The 20,708-nt window shown below is 29.9% G+C and overlaps 2 protein-coding genes across 2 annotated transcripts; both read left to right on the forward strand.

Moving 5' to 3' along the window:
- The first annotated feature begins 1,671 nt into the window (after positions 1 to 1,671).
- On the forward strand, positions 1,672 to 14,846 carry gl (glass). The gene is made up of 9 exons (XM_088199880.1): positions 1,672 to 1,934; positions 7,989 to 8,820; positions 10,945 to 11,071; positions 11,143 to 11,265; positions 11,331 to 11,956; positions 13,502 to 13,585; positions 13,991 to 14,074; positions 14,145 to 14,249; positions 14,314 to 14,846. The coding sequence occupies exons 2-9, from the start codon at positions 8,273 to 8,275 to the stop codon at positions 14,381 to 14,383; spliced, it is 1,767 nt and encodes a 588-aa protein (XP_088056006.1). The 5' UTR covers positions 1,672 to 1,934; positions 7,989 to 8,272; the 3' UTR covers positions 14,384 to 14,846.
- A 1,641-nt stretch (positions 14,847 to 16,487) lies between these two features.
- On the forward strand, positions 16,488 to 20,528 carry LOC148228454 (2-aminoethanethiol dioxygenase). Its single transcript, XM_088199027.1, has 2 exons — positions 16,488 to 16,580; positions 18,807 to 20,528. The coding sequence occupies exon 2, from the start codon at positions 18,848 to 18,850 to the stop codon at positions 19,568 to 19,570; it is 723 nt and encodes a 240-aa protein (XP_088055153.1). The 5' UTR covers positions 16,488 to 16,580; positions 18,807 to 18,847; the 3' UTR covers positions 19,571 to 20,528.
- The last annotated feature ends 180 nt before the right edge of the window (positions 20,529 to 20,708 follow it).

Below are 20,708 nucleotides of genomic sequence, written 5' to 3' on the forward strand. Positions count from 1 at the left end.
ATTTTGCACGACAATGCACGATTTATCTTCTAACAGTGGAACGAATTGAGCTATGAAGTATTGCCTTATCTAATATACCCACCATACAACAGATTATCAATTGTTTAGGCATTTTGACAAGTTTTTACAGGTATTCAACAAACAAGCAGCTGTCGATAGTTCATTTGAAGATTTGGTGGACGGCTTGTGATGGGTGGCATTGACACAGATTGGGCAGCTGCAGTAATTGCGTATTAAACGTTTCTGAATCAAATCATATAACGGCCGTCGTACTTCCTTAATAAATTTTACCCTTCACTACCTTCACTTCAGTGTTGACAAAGTGCCGCCTAGTTTTATGGCCAAAATAAATCGCCCCCCACAAAGATTTTAACAACTCTAAAATTCCAGAATATCACACCACCGACATTAATTTTTGCCCAAGCGTATTTAGTTGCTTCGCTCATGGTATTGTAACATAAAATAGACAGCGAGAGAAGCATTCATATTTAAGTTAATTCCTGTCAAATCAAGCGGCAATTCAGGATTTGAATTTAAATATATTATCAGTTTTTGTAATAGGAAAAATATTAAATACATTGAGAGCTAGTTTGTGCTGTAGTATTATTTTTGTATTTATGTGTTTTTTAATCTTCTGTTTACGTTCTGACAGCTGTAAGCCCAATGCATTACAACGGGGCATATGAGCAGAAGGATGCTCTATAAAATTGCATATCGCTAGAGTACAATATTTTACTGTTTCTATCGAGATAGATAGACATAATTTAAGGACAGAACGTCTCGTAACGTCTCAGACTTACTCTGAGGTTGCGGGTTCGAGTCCCGGAAACGGCACTCGAATTTTTATTTATAAAAAATGCGCTATTATTTAAAAAAAAAACGGCCCCAACTGCTGTGATATCTATTGATTTTAAATTGTTTAGCATATAATAATTTATAATTAATAATATAGATGTCACCAATTCTCAGATTTTCAGTCTGGTGGTTAATACTTACTTGTAGGTATTCATTATGTCTGATTGTCTTACTAGGTTGGTACAGATTTGACCGTTGTAGCGCATTGGGCTTGCGTGTGTCAGGTTACAACGGAAGATTTAAAAAAAATTAAAAGATAATGAATATTATATGATAGCAGCACATATTTTTTTGATATTTCATCAATATTTTTTAGATTTATTGTTTTAAAATAATAAAATGTTGATTTATCGTTTAAAGAAATAATGAAGCGGTAGCATGAGATTAAGATTTATAGATACTATACTTAATGAAATTATTATATAAGCAAATCAAAGCTTTTATATTTTAAATCTGATTTTGTTTTATAAATTTTAATAATAAATGTTTATAAAACAATAGAATAAAGTGTAAGCGCAATATATGAAACATTTACAATCAAATTTTGAATAAAATATTTTCTGATGCTAATTATAATCATAAAAAGGAAACAAGCTCATCTGAAAGGTTAAAAATATACCAAAATAATATATAAGAAAGTTTTTTATTGTACTTATTGTGCCATTGAAGTTTCGTATGTATAAAAAAATAAACGAAAGTCGCCAATCCGGTCCTGCGCTAGTAATACTATACCCCCGTATATTTTTTCATCGGGGGTAGGTGTTGTTGATCAACCCGGCGATGCCTTCTTGTTACAATGTTTTGAAGGCCCCTTTTAGTCAATAGCCAATTATGTCAATCGACAGTTCATTCCCGGACACGCTTTCCACATAACCACAACGAATCTTCATATTTTCCAGAGCGAGGCGGTTAAACAGTGATCGAGAGTGTTTCAAAGTTTATATAACAAGATCGAAATATAGTTTTAAAATTACTAAGTGATTTATTTAATAAGCAACAATCGACAATTTCAAAGAAATGTGAACACAGTGACATATTAATGGCAATTTGGGGATGTTGTTTTGTATCGGAAAATTAAGGTAATAATTATTTGATTTTTAATTTTTAAATAGAGTACTGTATACGTTAACAACGCTCAAATATTTAATTGGCGATTGTTATTAATATAAAAGTGTAACCCGTAGAATTATTTTATTGAACTCGAGATTACAACCCACCTTTCTAATTAATTTTAAATTTAAATAATGTACAAAAACACCTCTGTATAAGCAATTTTCAACTCCTTCAACTAATTATTAAAGTTTTACTATCTGTAATTGTTTTTCGTATTTGTTCTTAATTAAGTTAAAATTTTTTGGGATCAGTTTAAAATAATTGTATCCAGTATTTTTATTTATATTATTAATAGAACATTTCTGAATAGTGCATTACATAAAATATCGACTAGAAATACGAAGGTATCATGTTGAAAATCTAAAAGTGGCGGCCGGCGACAATAAAATATAAGTGTTTATTACGTTATACGTGAATTTGCGTAATAATAATATAAATTAAAATAATTTATTTATAAAGAAACTATCAATATTTAGAAACCGACCAAAGCTACTTGAAGAGTGATTGAAGTTATATTATTAATAGTTTACAATTAACAAAAATATAACTCCTAATTTCCTATAATTTTGTAAGTTACAGCAGTATTAAAATTACAATTTTTACAATTACAAATACAATTTTTTTTATCTGATTCATAAGACGGCGTCATTTTTTGATCTTTGGAAATGCACAAAAGTCACCCATCACTATTCATAAAAAGAACTATACCTCAGTTCCTGCTAAATTGTTTGAAATACTTATCCATAGATACGTCTTCAATAACTTTTGACCAGTTTTGTTGAACCAAGAGCATAGGTTTCATTCCGTCCGTTCCACTGTTATTAACCTTCTGCCTTTCACCAATTATGCAATTCTAGTAGTCGTCGTATATACGGATTTTGAGAAGGCCTTCGACAAGGTTTGTCATGAGTTATTATTAAAAAAATTCCAGTCCTCGGTTGCTCGGATGATTTAATTTAGTTATTCTCGAATTATTCAAGTGATCATAGACAATTTGTAATCTATGACGGAGTATTATACCATTTTGGGCGTTCTTCAAGGATCTAACTTGTGTCCCCTGTTCTTCACATTATTTATTAATGACATAAATACGGCAGTCACAAATTCAAGTTTTCTTCTGTATGCAGATTATTTTAAATTGTATAAATACATTCGATCTTTTGCAGACTCCTTCTCTCTACAAATTAATTTAATGAGTTTCCATTAACTGTCTGACCTTTAGTGTCGGAAAGTGTCATATTGTAACATTTTATCTAACCCGTTCGCCATCAGCTTATTCCTACGATTTCGGTGGTAACATTTTGGCTGGATAAACTTCCACTAAATATAACGGAATCACTTTTGAGAACAAGTGGAATTTTGCTCTACGCGTAAACCACCTCTGTGATTTTTTTTCAATATTATGAAGAACCCTTTTCACTTTGACGATCTTTTAGTTATTCGTGTCCTCTATCACTCTATACTTCACAGAATTATTGAATCGGGATCAATAATTTTGAATCCCCGGATATCCAAATACTCTCTCTTAACTGAATAAGTTCAGAAAATGATCTTAAGTTACCTTTATGAGAGGATATACGGTTATTTTCCGTTCTTGTATCTCAGCGCTTTTGTTTTAAGAGTGTTAGGATACGATTCGCTGAAAGTTGTATGTCACTAAGCATTTATTCAAACTTCTGAAGGGTGATGCGACAGTCAAATTGTTCTCGAGAACTGTTTTGTCGATCTCGTCCTCTTTTGCTGCCCGTTAGAGCCAGAACGTACGCATTAGCCGACTCGCCTATGGCTGTTGCCACCCGGCTCCTTAATACGCTGGCATTTCACATTGGTCTCTTTTATGTAAGCTACGCGGAGCTTGTTTAGTTCATATTATTTAATTTTAATATTTTATAAAAAAAAATTTCACTTGTATTATATTGTTTGTGTATTACAATATTAGTATTTATTGCTTTTTTGACGCATTGGAGTAACCTGTTAGGTTACGATAGTCTTAATTAAATTGAAATAAATAAATTACGGTCGAAACTATATTGAAGCATTACATTTAAATATGTTAGCTCTAATAATATCATACTAATTTAATTAATATTTTAACTTTCCGTAGTTTATAAAAGTTTTCGATATTAATTTAATTTAATTTAATAATGTTTTTGCAATTCAATATTTCATATTAAATAACAGTTATACAGACATACGCAAATGGTACTTTTATTATTTATTTTTTTACGATTATTATTATATTTTAACATACATGTTCATCATTTATGTACCGATACACCATTAATGACTCTCGAAAAGAGATCGCGATTTTGTTTGTTCATCGCCAAAATTTGCGATAATGCTCGGCTATGTTATGCGGAGCGCGACTCACTTTAGCGATTTATTGAAAATTCGTATTCTGTAAGATACGCTAGTTTGTAACGTCATCAAATATGACTCGTAGTGTCCATCAAATATTATCTGGAATCGTTCTCATCCCATCGAAGCGAAGTAGTCTTTGCTTTTAGATAGAATTAACATAAAATTTCACAGATATCTGTGAAGGGAATTCGATGGTATCCATATTCTTATCCTAGTACCATATTGCTAAGAGCATTTGAATACAATTAATTTTATTATTGACATACCGACTATGATGAAGCCTTTTATAAATGTATATGCGGTGGTGTCGACAATCCGTTAATGCTCGGTGATTTTCAGATGTGAACCATAGATTACCCTAGAACGATCGCATCCCTTATTCTTAACCGACGCGGTCAGGATGTCACGCTTGTGAATACTTCTTTACACGTGACACTAGCTTCCCAACGATCTTGCCAACACAAAGATGTTTTATGGGAGCTGGAACATTTACATGAATTTTTTTAAATAATAATAGGTGTATGTGCATGTTTAGTCGATATATAATATATTTTATATGTATGTGCATATGTGTATGAAATGTTAAATATTTTTCCTCTATAAAGGACAGCATGACGCATTGGGAAAATCTATTAAGTCCAAATGGGCAGATTTGTAAAAAATAAGCAAATAAAAGTCTTTATTATATAATTTTTAATATGTAAGCAAATAATAAAAATAAGGTTTTATTTACAAAATGTGTCTTAGCATCCATAATATTAGATTTTTATATAAATATAATGTTTTTATGTTACCATAGAAGCTATTTTTATTTCAATTATTCAACTTATATTATATATCAACCTCGTGAGCTTTGTAACTTTTTTGTATAAGTAGCACGTGCTTGAAGAAGCCATACACTTTATTGTTGGGTTATTGTGATTTTCTCCCAAAGAAAATTGGTATTTTCCTATGAAAGAAAAATGCATGTTACGCAACAGAGATACACAATATAAGCGTTTGGAAAATAAAGTGTTGGGGCGTTTTGATTTATTAAATGATCGTATTTTTAGCTTTTAATTTATTGTGTATATTTCTATACTTTTTTTTTAATTTTTGCCAATTTAAAAAAAAAATATATAGCTAATTAAAATAACCGATTATAAAACTGTTTGTAATTCTTACTGCATGTAAATAAATATAATCCTTGTTTTTTATACATTGTACCTATAATTATTTTATAGATTGTTAGATTGATGATCATTGTATTACAATAATTTTATTCAAACTATTTAATATAAAATTAATACAAACTGGTGTAAACTGTATTTATGTTGAATATATTTTTTTCGATAATAACAGGATTTTATTACTGCTTTATCATCTTGCAATAAAATTATCATTTCTTGAAAAAAATAGTTCAGTTCACTAAGGTTAAATATTTATGCTTTTTATGTTAAATCTATAAATTAACTTATATTTTTATAAATATTATGCATTATTTTACTCGCGACTAACTGAAGAGCGTTCTATACGGATCTGGATGTTTCTTATATAAATTTGATTTTCCTTGGAACATTTTTCAGTTTCATACATATTTTCTATGAACTGAATTATCTCATTCATAGAGATTTTTTATACCATATATACACAACCTGGTTTGATATTAGTTGATCATCACGATATTCATATATGAGATTTTTAAAATCTAGGAATACCTAAATGATCGATCAGAATAATAGTTATATAAAAATGTCTAATTATGATCTCAAAGACACAGGTCTTTTAGGTAATAGTCACTGACGTGTACCATTGATCTATATTTAAAAAAAATATCCGATATACTGTATAATATAATTCTTCTGATATTTGATTAATTCATTTAATATTTTATGCTCATATTTTTCGTATTATTTAAACATAAAATATAATAAGAGCTAGTGCCATTTTGATGCAAAGGCTTTGGTAAGTTTGTTAGATTTCTCATTATTCTTCATCTATAAAGAAGTTGCAAATTTTTAAATCGCAATTATGAAGCTGAACAGTCAAAATTCAATCAATATCATTGCTTTGTTTACTTTTGCGTGTTTTTTTTTTTACATTATTACGCAAAAGCAATTGAATGATATCCTATAATATCCTTTATTTATATATATTATGTAATAGTAAACATTTCTGTAAAAGTAAAGGCATATATTTTTTTACTACTAGTGTTTGAAAATATATACACTCATTTTATAAACCAATCTCTCATATTATCATCAATATCTACATCTCTACTATGGACCATATAGGATAAATACTGCCACAACTAGAATAATAAATACCGTTCTAAAATTATTCCTTAAAAATGGATTGCATTGAACTTTAAATTGCTGTTAAAAATCTTTGTGCATACAAATACTTTGTAAAGTCATCTGCCAATCGTTCAAAAAAATAATGCTTCTTCTCAAAAATTAATTTTATTTCTTAGTTCTTAAAAATTTTATAATACAATCAATTATTTTATTTTACGAAGAATTTTTTAAATATCATGACTATTATTTGCAATATTCTTTCAAGTACTTAGATAATATTGGTCAAAAACGTTGTAACAACAAGCTTCCTTCAACAGAAAGAAGCCAAAATATACCTGATTCTGTTAAAGATGAAGATTATATAGAACAAATTACATCAAATGTAAAAAAATATTTTTATTGTAGAACAACTAATTTAAAATATAGTGATAATAATGATAGTACGCTTTTTAACTAAATGATTTTATGTATTTTAAACGTTTTAATAAAAATTTGATTAAATTTACAACTCAAGAATGCATTGTCTATTTAAAAATCTAAGTCTACTTACAAAAAAGCTAAATTTTTAGGTTTCAAATGAAGTAAAAAGTACTCGAATGGCCAACTCAACGTTAAATGTATTGTTTTCTAAAACAGTACATGAATTACTCGATTTTTTTAGTTTTGAATCAGGGACGTCATTTTAGCTTTTTTTTAGGGAAGGGGGCAAAAGTTGGCAGTGGCCGGTTTTTTAATATTTCGATTTTTTTTTAGATTCGTAAGAAGATTCGTAATATTTCAATAAATGCCGTGCATTTTTCTGACCAAATTCAAATCTCTGTAAATAATTAAAAAATATATTACTATATAAATGTTAAAGCAACACAGAACACAGCAACCTACAATTTATGATGGTTTGATTTTTGTGATGGTTTTAACACCAGTAAAGACTTTAACAGTATAAATGTTAACCAGATAGATATTATTGTTGAATAAAATTAACGAAATAAATATGTTTTCATGCTATTTTCATTCTCTCATAGGCGAATTGAGTATATTATATATATATAAAACATATTCTGATTACTCTCACTATTTCATATTTATATAAGTAGAATTTACAATATATTCTAAAAAAAAAAATCAATTGAACCTTAATAATTTCTTTAAATAAAATAGCTATGTATTAGTAAATTATAAAAAATGGACTCTCCCAAAGCTATACACAAAAAATGCAAATCTTTGTATGTGTGATTTATCACGTTATTATTACTTAGTTTTAAATATTATCATAAGCTTTTAAGCTCTAGACATACGTACATTTTTGAAAATATAAACATATTTGTTAGTTAATCAATAACACATTTTACCATCTCACACTATGTTTTTTCCTCTTGTTTCCAGGCGCTGATTCAGGGGAGGCGAATAGTCACCTCACTCCTCACATTCCGGGGGATGCCTTTGTCAGCCCCTCACAATGGCCACCGCCCAGCGAGCGAAACGGCAGAACGCGAAATGGAAATCGTGCTTAAGCAGGCTGCGGGCGAAACGGAAAGAGATGCAGACATTTCCCCAGCATCCGAAGGGAAACTCTCCTGCTCTCCTTGAATTTCCCGGCCGGCGAATAGCGCGCTAGTGGGAGGCGCTCGCGATTTTTATCAGGATTCGTATAAAATAGCATTATCGCAATGGAGTCCTGTTACATCCCCAACAACCCTCAGTACGGGCTGTCGCTGGAGTACACATCTTACAACCCCGGCTATCAAGTGAACGACAATCAAGTGAACGAGGGTGTTTTGTGCTGCAGCGGCCTATTGCCCAATTGCGGCCATTGTCACCTTCAATGCGACGAAGGGTTGAACGCAGATTTGGACAATGGCTTGGACGATTTTAGTAGTAAGTTAGCGAATTACGACAATATTGTGGGCGGTGATCAGTTGGTGGACTATGAGAGGCTGAGGGATTGCCACGAGCATCTCAAAGAGTGCGAAAGTCAGTGTGACAGTCAGTTGGAGGATTGTGACAATCGGTTGAGGGAGTGCGAAGGTGGGTTAGAGTGCGGTAATAGTTTAGGCGGCTGCGGTGTAGATCAAGAAGGAGCGACGGAAGGCGATCAAGGAAATCCTTCGGGAAACTGTTGGACCTCGGACGATATGGGATCTTTTTCTTTGCCGTCGCTGGATTTGGACCCATTGCCGAGCCTATTTCCATTTTCGCCTTGCTCAGTTGGATACAAGTGAGTTTTAAACATATTTTAATGACAAATATAATTAAAGATATTCACAATAATAAGAGATAAGAAAGGATTTTATTTCAGAGTTTAATTAGAATATCTTTAATTATTTTTCAATATATTGGTTTCTTGATTACAGTGGCATAGAAAACTCGCATTTGAGTTATGATAACTAAATATTTCAGTAACTGTTTTATAAATACTATTTTCGGTAACTTCTTAACACTATTCATTGATCACTTCCTTATTTTGCTTGTCGATATCGTTATTGTTAAAAACATAAAACAGTTAGCGATAAATTTCAGCAGTAGTTTATTTTTTACACGAAAGAAACGGATCACTAGGAGAACCACATAATTGGGTGTGAAGTATTCATTTTAGCATACGTTTTGTACAAAAAAGCGCAGTACGTTTTCGGCAGTTAAATAGATAATTCAAAACTCCATAGCTCATGAGACTGATAATATTTGCGCTAATCTATAAATTCTAGTCATAATAAGTTATACCAATATCAAGACGCCACAGCTTACCGTACGAGAGCTTTTGTTGCTTCAAATTCATTCTAACGGAGTTTATGCTTTATAATATGACGATATAAATATACCAGTATATAAAAAGTGGCCAAAATAAATTTAGCTACATTTTAAATACAAAAAATATCAAACAACATTGATATATTTTTAAGTACTCTGTATCACTAAAATTGGCATGTCGGCCTTTTAAATGTACAGCAAATTTTTTTGGAATTTTCAGATATTAAAAAATAATTTTAGAAATTAATATAAAACTAAATGCTTGGTTAACACAGCCAGTTTGAGATGTATCCATTTTATCATTGTTCATAATTGGCAAGTTTGGGTTTACGCAACTAATTTTAGCTCTAAAGCGCACGATACGGATATACTTTATTAAATCTTTCGTTGTAACCTAACAGGCGTAAGCCCAATGCGTTACAACGGGCAAATCTGTACCAACTGAGTAAGTCAATCGGACATAATGAATTTTTAATGGTTAATGTTTTTTTTAATAATAGCGCATTTTTATAAATAAAAATTCGAGTGCCACTGCCAGGGCTCGAACCCACAACCTCAGAGTTGCTAGTCTGAGACGTTACAGATTACGCTACTCCGTCCTAAATCAGAGTAATGATAAGTATATCGAACGTATATCCGTATCGTGTGCTTTAGAGCTAATAGTAAGAGGGTAAACCCAAACTTGCCATCTCTTTCTCAATTATGAATAATGATGAAATGGATAGCTTTCGAACTGACTGTGTTAACGCAAATATAGTTTTGTGCGAAATTTTGAACACTGCCCAAGGATTTTATATTTGACATTTTTGAAGTATATAGTATTCCTTTTACTGATAGATTTAGCATATGTGCATATTTTTTACATAAACTAAATACGTTTGTTATATTTTGTATTGTACGAATATTATCTGCATTATCCGTTTTGATGAAAACATATTTGAGTAAAGTTCTTATAACTAATTTTTAAAAATGTATTAAACTCAGTCACAAATAGATTTTTCTGAATTTACACGCTTTATATTATCTGAGTGCTTTTAATATTAATTATACTTTAAATTAAATGTTTTGTAGAAAAAACATAAATGAATTAGGTGTGTAAATTGGTTAGAAATTATGGTTAGAAAAAACATAAATGAATTAGGTGTGTTTGTTTATATGCAGAAAAAGGATTACTATTTTTTTATACATAACTTTTACAATTTATGTTTATTAAAATAAACAAAAAAATATATTACTTAATTTATAATAACATTTATTTTATTTAGCAATAAAAACAAATTAATAGTAAAAATGAATATATATTATTATTATTATTTTCGAAAGACTACCGTGCTCATTACAGCAGTAACTTTTAATTTATATTTCGATAAAAAAGACTTTACTTGATTTTATCTTTTACTTTTTATGTAGCATTATTAGTGTATAACAAAAAAATGCTCGATTTTAGGGTACGTTATTATGATGTCATATAAAATGTATTATTAATACTAATAATAAGTATTATGTACAGAATGACAAAATAAATTAAAAAATATTTTAAATGCTGATATTTACACATGTTTCAATTTTACATATATTTTTTTTAAAACATTAGGGGCGAATTGAAAGAAAAACAACCGCACGAAGTCGCTGACGTACTCTTATCTTTGAAACACGCTGTAGTTCACCCTGGCGCAGAAATGGTACCGCCGTATGCTCAACAAGATATGATTCATCCGCAGGTTATATCTAATTCCTAATAAATATAATAAAAAAACTTTCAGATTGATACATTCATATTTATAACACTTAGATGGTGATGAGTGGACCTAGTTGTTATGAATCTTGCGGAGCTAGTGTTTTTCCTACAATGAGCGTAAACGTATCAATGAACATGACCATGCATGGTTATCCACATGATCAGATGTGTCCTCAGGTAAAATCCTTTAGAATACAATAATAGCTAAGAATAATAATAATAAAAACATATATAATTTATAGGTACAATGGGGACAAAATCCGCCAGCATCACCCATGAACATGATGTACTCTCAAAATCAAGGGATGTTAAGTCCCACTCCTTATCCAGGATCTGCGACTTATTCATTCACAGCAGATTTTAGAACTCCCACTCAATCAGATCCATTGATAACAGCTAATTCATCCTTCAAACCAATTCAAATCACTCCAAAACCTCCGCAGAACCTCCAAAACTATAATTTATTCGCCCAAAAACCAGTCCAATCGAACTTCTCGAACTTATCACAGAAACAGATAAACTTCAACAACTCGAACTTAGGTCAAATGAAGACCAGATCTTCGTCTAAGCTACAGAGTCCAGAGAGTCACATGAATGGAAATTCGGCACCAACGTATCAAATTCTAAGCAATCAAAATCAAAATCATCTGAACCATGGGCTAGGTTTTTCGCATATAAGCAACGGGATAAATCTGCAGAATGGAATGTCGCCAAATGGCGGTAAGGTTCAAGTAGGTGCTTTGAGCGGTTGTTCAGAGTCGGAGGATGAACAAAAACCAAATTTGTGCAGAATTTGCGGAAAGACTTATGCTAGACCAAGTACGCTCAAGACACATCTTAGAACACACTCTGGAGAAAGGCCTTATAGGTATTAAATCATAATTATAATAATAGGCTGAGTACTAAATCATCGCGTTTTTATTATTACATATACCAGCTTTTATATGATTTTTAATGTTTTAATGCAACTCTACGTTTCTCATTATTCTTAGATTCTGATATTTTGTGCCGATGTAAAAAAATAATCTATATGAAAAAAAAATATAGCTCCGAATATTGATAATAAAATTAGCTTTGATGAACAAATTTAGAACAATCGGTCAAGCATTTATGAATACTGTAAAAAATTAACATTAACAATGATACACATATGATTTGAGATCAGCGTTGAACAATATAAGACGCGCCATTTTGTTTGCTTCATTTTGAAGCGTCCTTTCACAGATTAAATTGAGGCAAAAATGGTCCGTTCCAATCTCAACGTTCGAAGCGTTATATTTTATTCCGACTAACTCTCACCTATATATACAGGATACGGTAAAAAGTAAAAAGTACCTTTATTATTTAAAAAATCTCTCAAAGACTAAATGTTTAAAATAAAAGAAGGGTTTATTACTTGATATAAAATAACCACCTCGTTCGTTAGACTGAAACGTAACACACTTTTTTGTATGGCTTCCTGGGTAAATAAAAACGTTAACAGCAGTTGAAGGCGAATTTTCAAGTAAAAACTTTGATATCACAGGAGATACTCCATAAAAGTGCGTACCTTTACGTACAAAATGACTTAGATTTATCTGATCTATTTTTTGCGCATAATGTAAAGAAATAATAAACAATAAACTTTTACTTATTACATTTTGTTAATAAGATTTATCAAAAGTAAATCTTAAAGGAACATTTGCCGCGGCATATATAATATTAGGAATATATGCATTTTTCATGTGGTGCTGAATAATGATTTTAGATCCATATTGGAGGAAAAATAACCATATTAATAAAGCTTAGAAACACAAAAACGAATGTCAATATGCATGAAAATAATTATTAAATTCCTGGGGTTTATGAGAATGAATCAATAACTACTTGCAATACACTTAGCCTGTTATTGTAAATCTATATTGCATTGACTCACCTCTTAATATCACTAAGAATAAGCAACACTATGAAAATAATTATATCAAAAGGATGATCCCTCTTAAAATATAAAGAGAAACAGAGTGAGAAATATATACATATGTCTACCACTAACAGAAATGCTCGTATCTAATGAATGACGAGAGACTTGGATTGTAATAAAATATATATAGGTGCATAATAAATCGAGACTATAAGTAAAGTAGTTATCGCACGTTTCAACGGGAATTAAGGATTTTGATGAAGGCAATCCAATTGAATTAAAATATATAGTAAAATAGAAGCTAGAAAATGTATGCAAATATCTTTATCAAAATTCTACGAAAAATATTTTTGATATCTTAAGGAAAATTATATCATAAAAAATATATGTATTATCAACTTTTTGCAAACTAAGTAAACCGCAAGAGAGTTAAATAAAATAAAACGTGATGACTTATTGCTCAACTAAATATTATTAAATTTAAAATATTCACTAATCATATTTTATGTTTAGATGTTCAGATTGTAATAAGAGTTTTTCTCAAGCTGCAAATCTTACAGCTCATGTAAGGACACACACAGGACAAAAACCATTTAGGTATTTTTTTATTGATAGAGATATAATTTGAAGGAAAATTTTACTTACATAATGTACCGCATCTGAGCCACGCCTTCGAATTTTCTCATTTGTACTAATAGTCAGCCAAATAAAAATCCTAAGCAAGTAGGATGAAAGTTCTTCTATACATGTTTATATTTGCTCATGATTACCACAGCTGTGTGGTTTGTTTTAATTGGTTTAATTCTTAAAAAAACACGAAATACTTATATTCTCTGTAGAATAAATTAAAATGTTATTAAGTTTAAATAGTTAAGTATATGTGTATTAAATAAAGTAGAACAATTTTGACAAACTAATTTTCAAAAGAAGGCGAAAGGCGTCAAAAGGTGTGGGTACTGTAAAAATGTAATAAGCAAATTTTATTTATCAATATATTTTTAGGTGCCCAATTTGTGATAGAAGGTTTAGTCAAAGTTCTAGTGTTACGACGCATATGAGAACACATTCTGGTGAAAGGCCATATAGGTATTTTCATTACTTATACAAGTTATTTTTTATAATTTCCATGTATAATAATAATATTTAAATATTCCAGATGTAGAGCTTGCAAAAAAGCTTTTTCAGATAGTTCAACCCTTACGAAGCATCTTAGGATACATTCAGGAGAAAAACCCTATCAGTGCAAATTATGTCTATTGAGGTTTGTGTTTATCTTTAGTTTTGATTAATTAAAATGTATTTATTATAATATTAATTTTCCATAGATTCTCTCAATCTGGAAACCTCAATCGTCACATGAGAGTTCATGGGAATAATGGCACTATACTTGGATGACAGTACGGGCATCCTTATGGACACTTAGCGGCTGTGTACTTCTAAATATAAGTAATTAAATATTTTTATATTATTAAAACAAAAGTGTTTTGTGTATGATGACATTTTGGTATGTGCACAATTGCATATATGACGTTTTTCGCTAAATTTATTGCCAATTGAACGTTCGCGTGTTTAAAATAAATTATAAAAGTTACAAAAAGTATATGTTGTGTACACTGTGTAAATATAAATTTAATAACAATAATAATAATGCGAATTCGGAGCAATGAAAAATCAAATATTTATTATTAAAAAATAATTTTAATGTTGTATGTAATATATTGAGCTTTAAATAATTGAAAAATTGAGGTTTATTGTTAAAAACAATATTTGTGTATTTGTGTTTTTTTGTACATATGAATATTGTTAATGATACGTTGTATTATTTTATCTAGTCATTTATATGTCTAATTAATAAATATTAAAATATGTGCCTTCGTTTCATTCAGAATAGAGATACTAAATATAAATCAATTGTTTATATGTACTAACGAATGTATTGTAAGACTATTCTTAATCATAAACATTTATAAAACTAGATAGGGATCACCCGAAATCGTTGCATTGCAATTAGCTTAATAAATTACTTAAATTTGATGATAAAAATCTATGTATGTGGTCATCCGCCATTTAACATTAAAAATGTCATTCTATAACATATTCGAGAGAAAAAACACCACTTAAATTTGATTATAAGATGGATAACAATGTGCTATATTGCACAGAAGTGGTAACCGATTCGGGTGTCCTATTTCAAGAGGACTACAGATTCCATCAGCATAAAGAAAACGAATGCAATCAAGCTTCAAACATGTTGGGATTGGTTTTGCGATACGCGCCTTAATTGAAGAGCTCGAGTACAAATGGAGGAATGAATTGCCCAGTTTATATCCATATCGCAAAAAATAGCAGTACTCGGCAAAATTAACTTTTTCTTAAATTGAATGTGTTGTAATAACAACAATGCAAGACACATTATAGGGAATATAATAAATGGTGGTTAAGTTATTTTAGGTAAACCAACAGTTCTTAAAAAAATAAATAAAAAGTTACTGCCGTACGTCTAAATACGTATTGGTTTTTCTTTAATTAAAATTTGACAAATGTGGAGGCCTATTTTTATATTGACTTATTCATTATTTATGGCCAAAACTTGGTGGTACTCTGGTAACACTCGCGTGACGGCGGCGGACGGCGGTACCATATTTTTATTGACCTCGATGGGAAGTTCACCGTTCACTCGCATATTATCAGGTAACATAATTTAGACTATTATATACATAAAATAAATACTACTCAGCAGTCGGTGCATCAATTTCTTAATACACGCAATAAACACGCTCTCATTTTCATACCAGAAAATAGTGTAAGAACTTCTATGCAAAGCATTAAATAAAAGAGGGGGTAATTATATTGCATCAAATGATTATTTAAATAATAATGGGTAGGTACTTGTTAGTTAACACCAGTTGTTACTTCCCACTGCGTTTCCCGTGCTGTTCAAACTCAAACCTATTCTAAGAAAATTAAACCATTATATTCATTAAGTTTATGTTTAGATTTGAACAAATGGACGTTTCGCAACTGACAGTTTTGATTACTATAAAATGTTTGGTTATTAATTTCCATTACATATAATAAATTAATAAACGTGGACACTGACTGGCAAACAGGCGCATAGCAGTGAGACGCAGCAACTGGTTGTATTTAAGCGTGGCGCCGTGCTAACTAACAAGTACCCAATATTGTATATTAATAATAATAATAATATAAATAACTAATTTTAAATACGGAAGATTATTTGTTTAAATTGTTTACAACATTTCCTTAGAGATGTTCTATATTAGCCAATTAGTGATAAGAATATTGAAAAAATTGAAAATGACTAATTTGAATATTTTTAAATTTCATTAAATTACAAAAAATAAAAAGTATATTCATTTGTAATTGGTGCTTTCGCGAACATGAAAGTATTGATCCGAGTGCGTTTGTGAACGCGTCCTTGGCGTACGTGCGTTCGCAAGCTTTTTGAAACCCATTGACGTTTGTACACATTCCTGTCATACCGAGCCGAGGTGTTGCTACAGCCAGCCGTCTAATAATCGATTGCGGTGTCTAGACGCACAACAATAACACACACACACTATATGTAAACGTAAGTTGAGATTCTGGAACGCATTAGCCCTTTAATTTTATTTCAACGGAATCAAAACACTGCATTACTATCGATTGACATCTTCGATAATGTTTTTATCGGTGTTTTATAATTACGCCGTATTTACATTGAATTGTAAAACAAGATGGCGGTTGTGTTTGCATATTTAACGTTATTTGCAGCACAAATGTGTTACCTTTATTTAGTGTTACATATTGTTTTGACCGAGTCTTATGTACCTATATTTACAGAACATATGTTATTGTGCACCTATATATAGTTTATACTATTAAATCGATTTTATTTTTTGTGATATTTTTCATATATCACTTTTATACTTAATTTAACAACATATGTTTTACAAGTACATATTTTTCTATACAATATCCGATACAATTCTTCATACATTTTCTATACATATTGATAAAAAAACAATTACTGACTATTTTCTCCTGAAGACAGGCTGCAAAACGGTGTAAAGTCCTAATGCTTTTCCATCGAAAAGATGAAAAAATGTCTTAAAACAGTTTTATAATCCACGATGTTTTGTCGACGAAATGGATTCTAGTATAGATATTCATGACCAATTATCGCCTTTATTGTAAAATTTTATTTATTTCGTAAACCATTTCGGATTTTTAATATTAAAATCAATTTAAAAGTTATTTAAGAGAGAAGGTAGACACACGTGTACGTTTTTATTATCAAGATTTAACATTTGTTCGACTTAAAAATACATTTAACCTCGGTTTGTTACGCCCACTTTTGCGACACAAAAGGTCGCGTGGAGGACAATAGTATTTTATTTCATTGTTTCCTTTTAACCTTATAACCTTATAAAATAGAATAATTTAAGATATCATTGATTTTCTTTTCTCACACAATAAAAGTATATTTAAAAATTAAAAAAAGTATCAATACGAACATACATCTTGTTTTGCTATTGTGTAAAAACTATCAAAAAAATATATAATGTATTTAACTAAGGTTAACTGACAATTTTATATAATAGTTGGTAATTTTCATTTCAATATGTCTTAGTATCAGAAACTAACATATCCTCATCTTTGTTTGAAAAGCTGAAATGCACAATTTAAAACTTATTTTTTCAATGCTTATGATATATTGTATGTCCTTAGAATAAGCTATTTTGTGTATCAAAATTAGTTGAAAGCAAATGGACATTTTTCAACTGTCAATAATTTTAAAACCAACCGTTTATTATAATTATCGATCATATATTAAATACCGATCATTTTATATTAAATTCTGATCATTTTATTTAAATACTGAATATTTATTTTGGTACTTTCCTCTTATCAGGAGTCAAATTTATTTAAAAAAATACTTATTCATTTGCTTATACATTTTATTTATTTATATACAATTATAAATGACAAGTAGGTTCGTTGCAGAGAATTATTCATGGGGTGCTTACTGTTTTGACCAACTCTCACTCGCTGCTGCTCGTTCACACCTAACCTGTATAAATTTTAAAACGTATTTTACATTTACTCCAAAACGAGTGACAACTAAAACAGAACAAAGTTCATTAGTTAGCCTAATTCACCATCTTGTTTCAAAATAGCAGTAATTAAAAAATCGTAATTTCATTACGAAAAATCTTAGGCTATTAAAATAAAATAACATGTAAAAAATTCCTAGAGAGAAAAAAATAAAGATCAAAAATGTTCTACGATAGAAATTGAAATAAAAATTTATTTTTATCATATTTTATGTGGGATATAATGTTTTTTGAAGACTTCATATCTGCCGTTGTTTTATTCAAATCACCATAAAACTTTATTTTTAAATATCTTAGGTAAGTTTCAAAATGGTGGCTATTAGAAAAAATAAAACTTTTTTTAAAAAATCCTATAGCAGAAAGTAAAAAAGATGAAAACGTTTTACCATAGAAATTAGAAAAAAATATTTTTTTTGTTTTAAAAATTGAAATTATTAATTTTCAGTTTTCTTTCAAGTTGACGATATATACAATTTTCCAATAATAAAAAAAAATATGTAGATCATTTGATATATATTTTTAATATAACAAGTCTTCTGTGAAAATCAAATAATTTATTATGGGGCTTATTTTATCAAAAATATTATAGAATTTTTATTAAACATACCTTCTAATTTTATATTTTCTCTTTGTATTATACAGTAATAATCTATTTTATATGTTAAATAAATTATAACCTAATTTTATATTATTTTTTATAGATTCCGATTGAAATTGATAACACGGGACAATTAAAGCTTCAATGGACTTCGAAGAGCCAGACACAATGAAACCGCAACTTCTAATCAACTTATTCAAGCAAGCCGTGAAGACGTTCACACCAAAGTTATCTTCCGACTCAGACTTTACGTACAACTTCAAACTTTTAAAAGGCTTAATCGATCAAGTCAGAGCTGATGACGTCAAATTAGACCCTACATTCAACGAGCCGGGTTTATGGGAGATGAAAGGCAAAGCGCCGTGTACTTACATAGAAATATTTCAAAACCAAAATCTCACCATTAGCATATTCGTCTTGAAACCGGGATTCACCATGCCGCTGCACGACCACCCGAAAATGTACGGACTGCTGAAAGTCATATCGGGTAACGTGCGAGTGAGGTGCTTCTCGAAAATCAACTCTGAAAACATGAACGTGGACGTAGTATCGGCCCATCCCAAGTATAAGGCGTATTTGGCAAACGTGATGATGAACAAATGCTGCAATGCGGACACGGAGAGCTGCCTGCTGACTCCTGAAGATTCTAACTTTCACGAAATCGAATCCTTGAATGGCCCGGCTGCGTTCTTGGACATTCTTGCGCCTCCTTATTCTGCTTATATTGAAGACGGTGCCGAACGTCAGTGCCATTATTACACAGTCGCAAAAGAGATCAGTCCAAATATTGTACAACTTCAAGAAATACCATTGCCCAAAACGTTTTTTTGCGATGAAGCTTCTTATCTAGGACCAGTACTGATATAAAATCATATAAAATATGCTCAGTACTGATATTATTTTACTTTGATACAAGTAGTGATTTTTTTACAAATCATAGTGATTTATTATTAGTTTTTTTGTATTTAATATAATTAAATAAGTTAGACTTGCATGTATAATGTTATTGTCACATTTATATGTCAAACCAAAACTCCTTTAAGAGATATATAAAATTAAGCAAAGAATCAATTATGTAATAATTTAATATCATCAAAGAAAGAGAAGCCAATATATGTTTTTAAAAAATGAAGCATCTCAATTAATATAATTAAGATTATACGTAGCATGTAAAATAAATGATATATTTTTACTATACAAAGGTGAGTCAAATGTATACCTCAATATATCAAACGAAAAAGGACATAATTCCTAGTCCACTCATACATTTGTTGAAGTGACAGACATGTATCACCGTACTGAACCTTCATTCGTTTGTATATTTCAATGAGTTTAATAACTTTATTACTTAGAAAACCAACAAAAGAGTGATGTTTGAGCTTGAGCGGCAGCCATGTTAAGCTACTGCTGTGGTATGATTCGTATTACTACTTTTCAGCCGCTCTTCAAATTATATCTAATACTTGCCATATAGCGATGTTTTTATTTTTATCGCACTTTTAAATTGACTCACCTCTGTAAATAGATTTAAAAATGATGTAACTTATTTATTATAAACTGAGCTTTGATATTTATACCTAGACATATTTTTGAATAAGTTTTTTTTATAAAAAAATAAAAGGTCCGCTGATATTAGGTTTATTTAACAATACGATAAAAACAAATTTTATAGTGTCATGATATATTTATATAAATGGTAACAATTTAATCATACTATGATAAACAATAATCTCTTATAACAAATAAATATATGGCTTTCAATGTAATGTGTTAAAAAATTATCAATTGATATAAAACATTGCAAAAATAAAAGTGAACAGCTAAAGCATTGTTTGTTTATATATTTTAATGATTCTGGAACATTCGCCATATATATTATAATATAACATTCTTAATAATAATTAAAATTATGGAAAAAATACTAGCGTTACACAATTTGGTATATAATTCTCAAATTAGTCACTTATTAAAATTATTTTACGACTAACTAAGCAGGGTAACACTT

The sequence above is a fragment of the Plectrocnemia conspersa genome, unplaced genomic scaffold, assembly GCF_051122295.1.
Source record: "Plectrocnemia conspersa isolate PC_06_02 unplaced genomic scaffold, ASM5112229v1 ptg000012l, whole genome shotgun sequence".
In the NCBI taxonomy this organism is placed as follows: domain Eukaryota; kingdom Metazoa; phylum Arthropoda; class Insecta; order Trichoptera; family Polycentropodidae; genus Plectrocnemia; species Plectrocnemia conspersa.

Bases quoted from the DNA above. Each gene is read 5' to 3' on its own strand.
- gl (XM_088199880.1), top strand. From the start codon at position 8,273: ATGGAGTCCTGTTACATCCCCAACAACCCTCAGTACGGGCTGTCGCTG. The intron at 11,072-11,142 runs GTTATATCTAAT...TATAACACTTAG, and splicing joins AAGATATGATTCATCCGCAG to ATGGTGATGAGTGGACCTAG. The intron at 14,075-14,144 runs GTATTTTCATTA...TAAATATTCCAG, and splicing joins TCTGGTGAAAGGCCATATAG to ATGTAGAGCTTGCAAAAAAG.
- LOC148228454 (XM_088199027.1), top strand. From the start codon at position 18,848: ATGGACTTCGAAGAGCCAGACACAATGAAACCGCAACTTCTAATCAAC.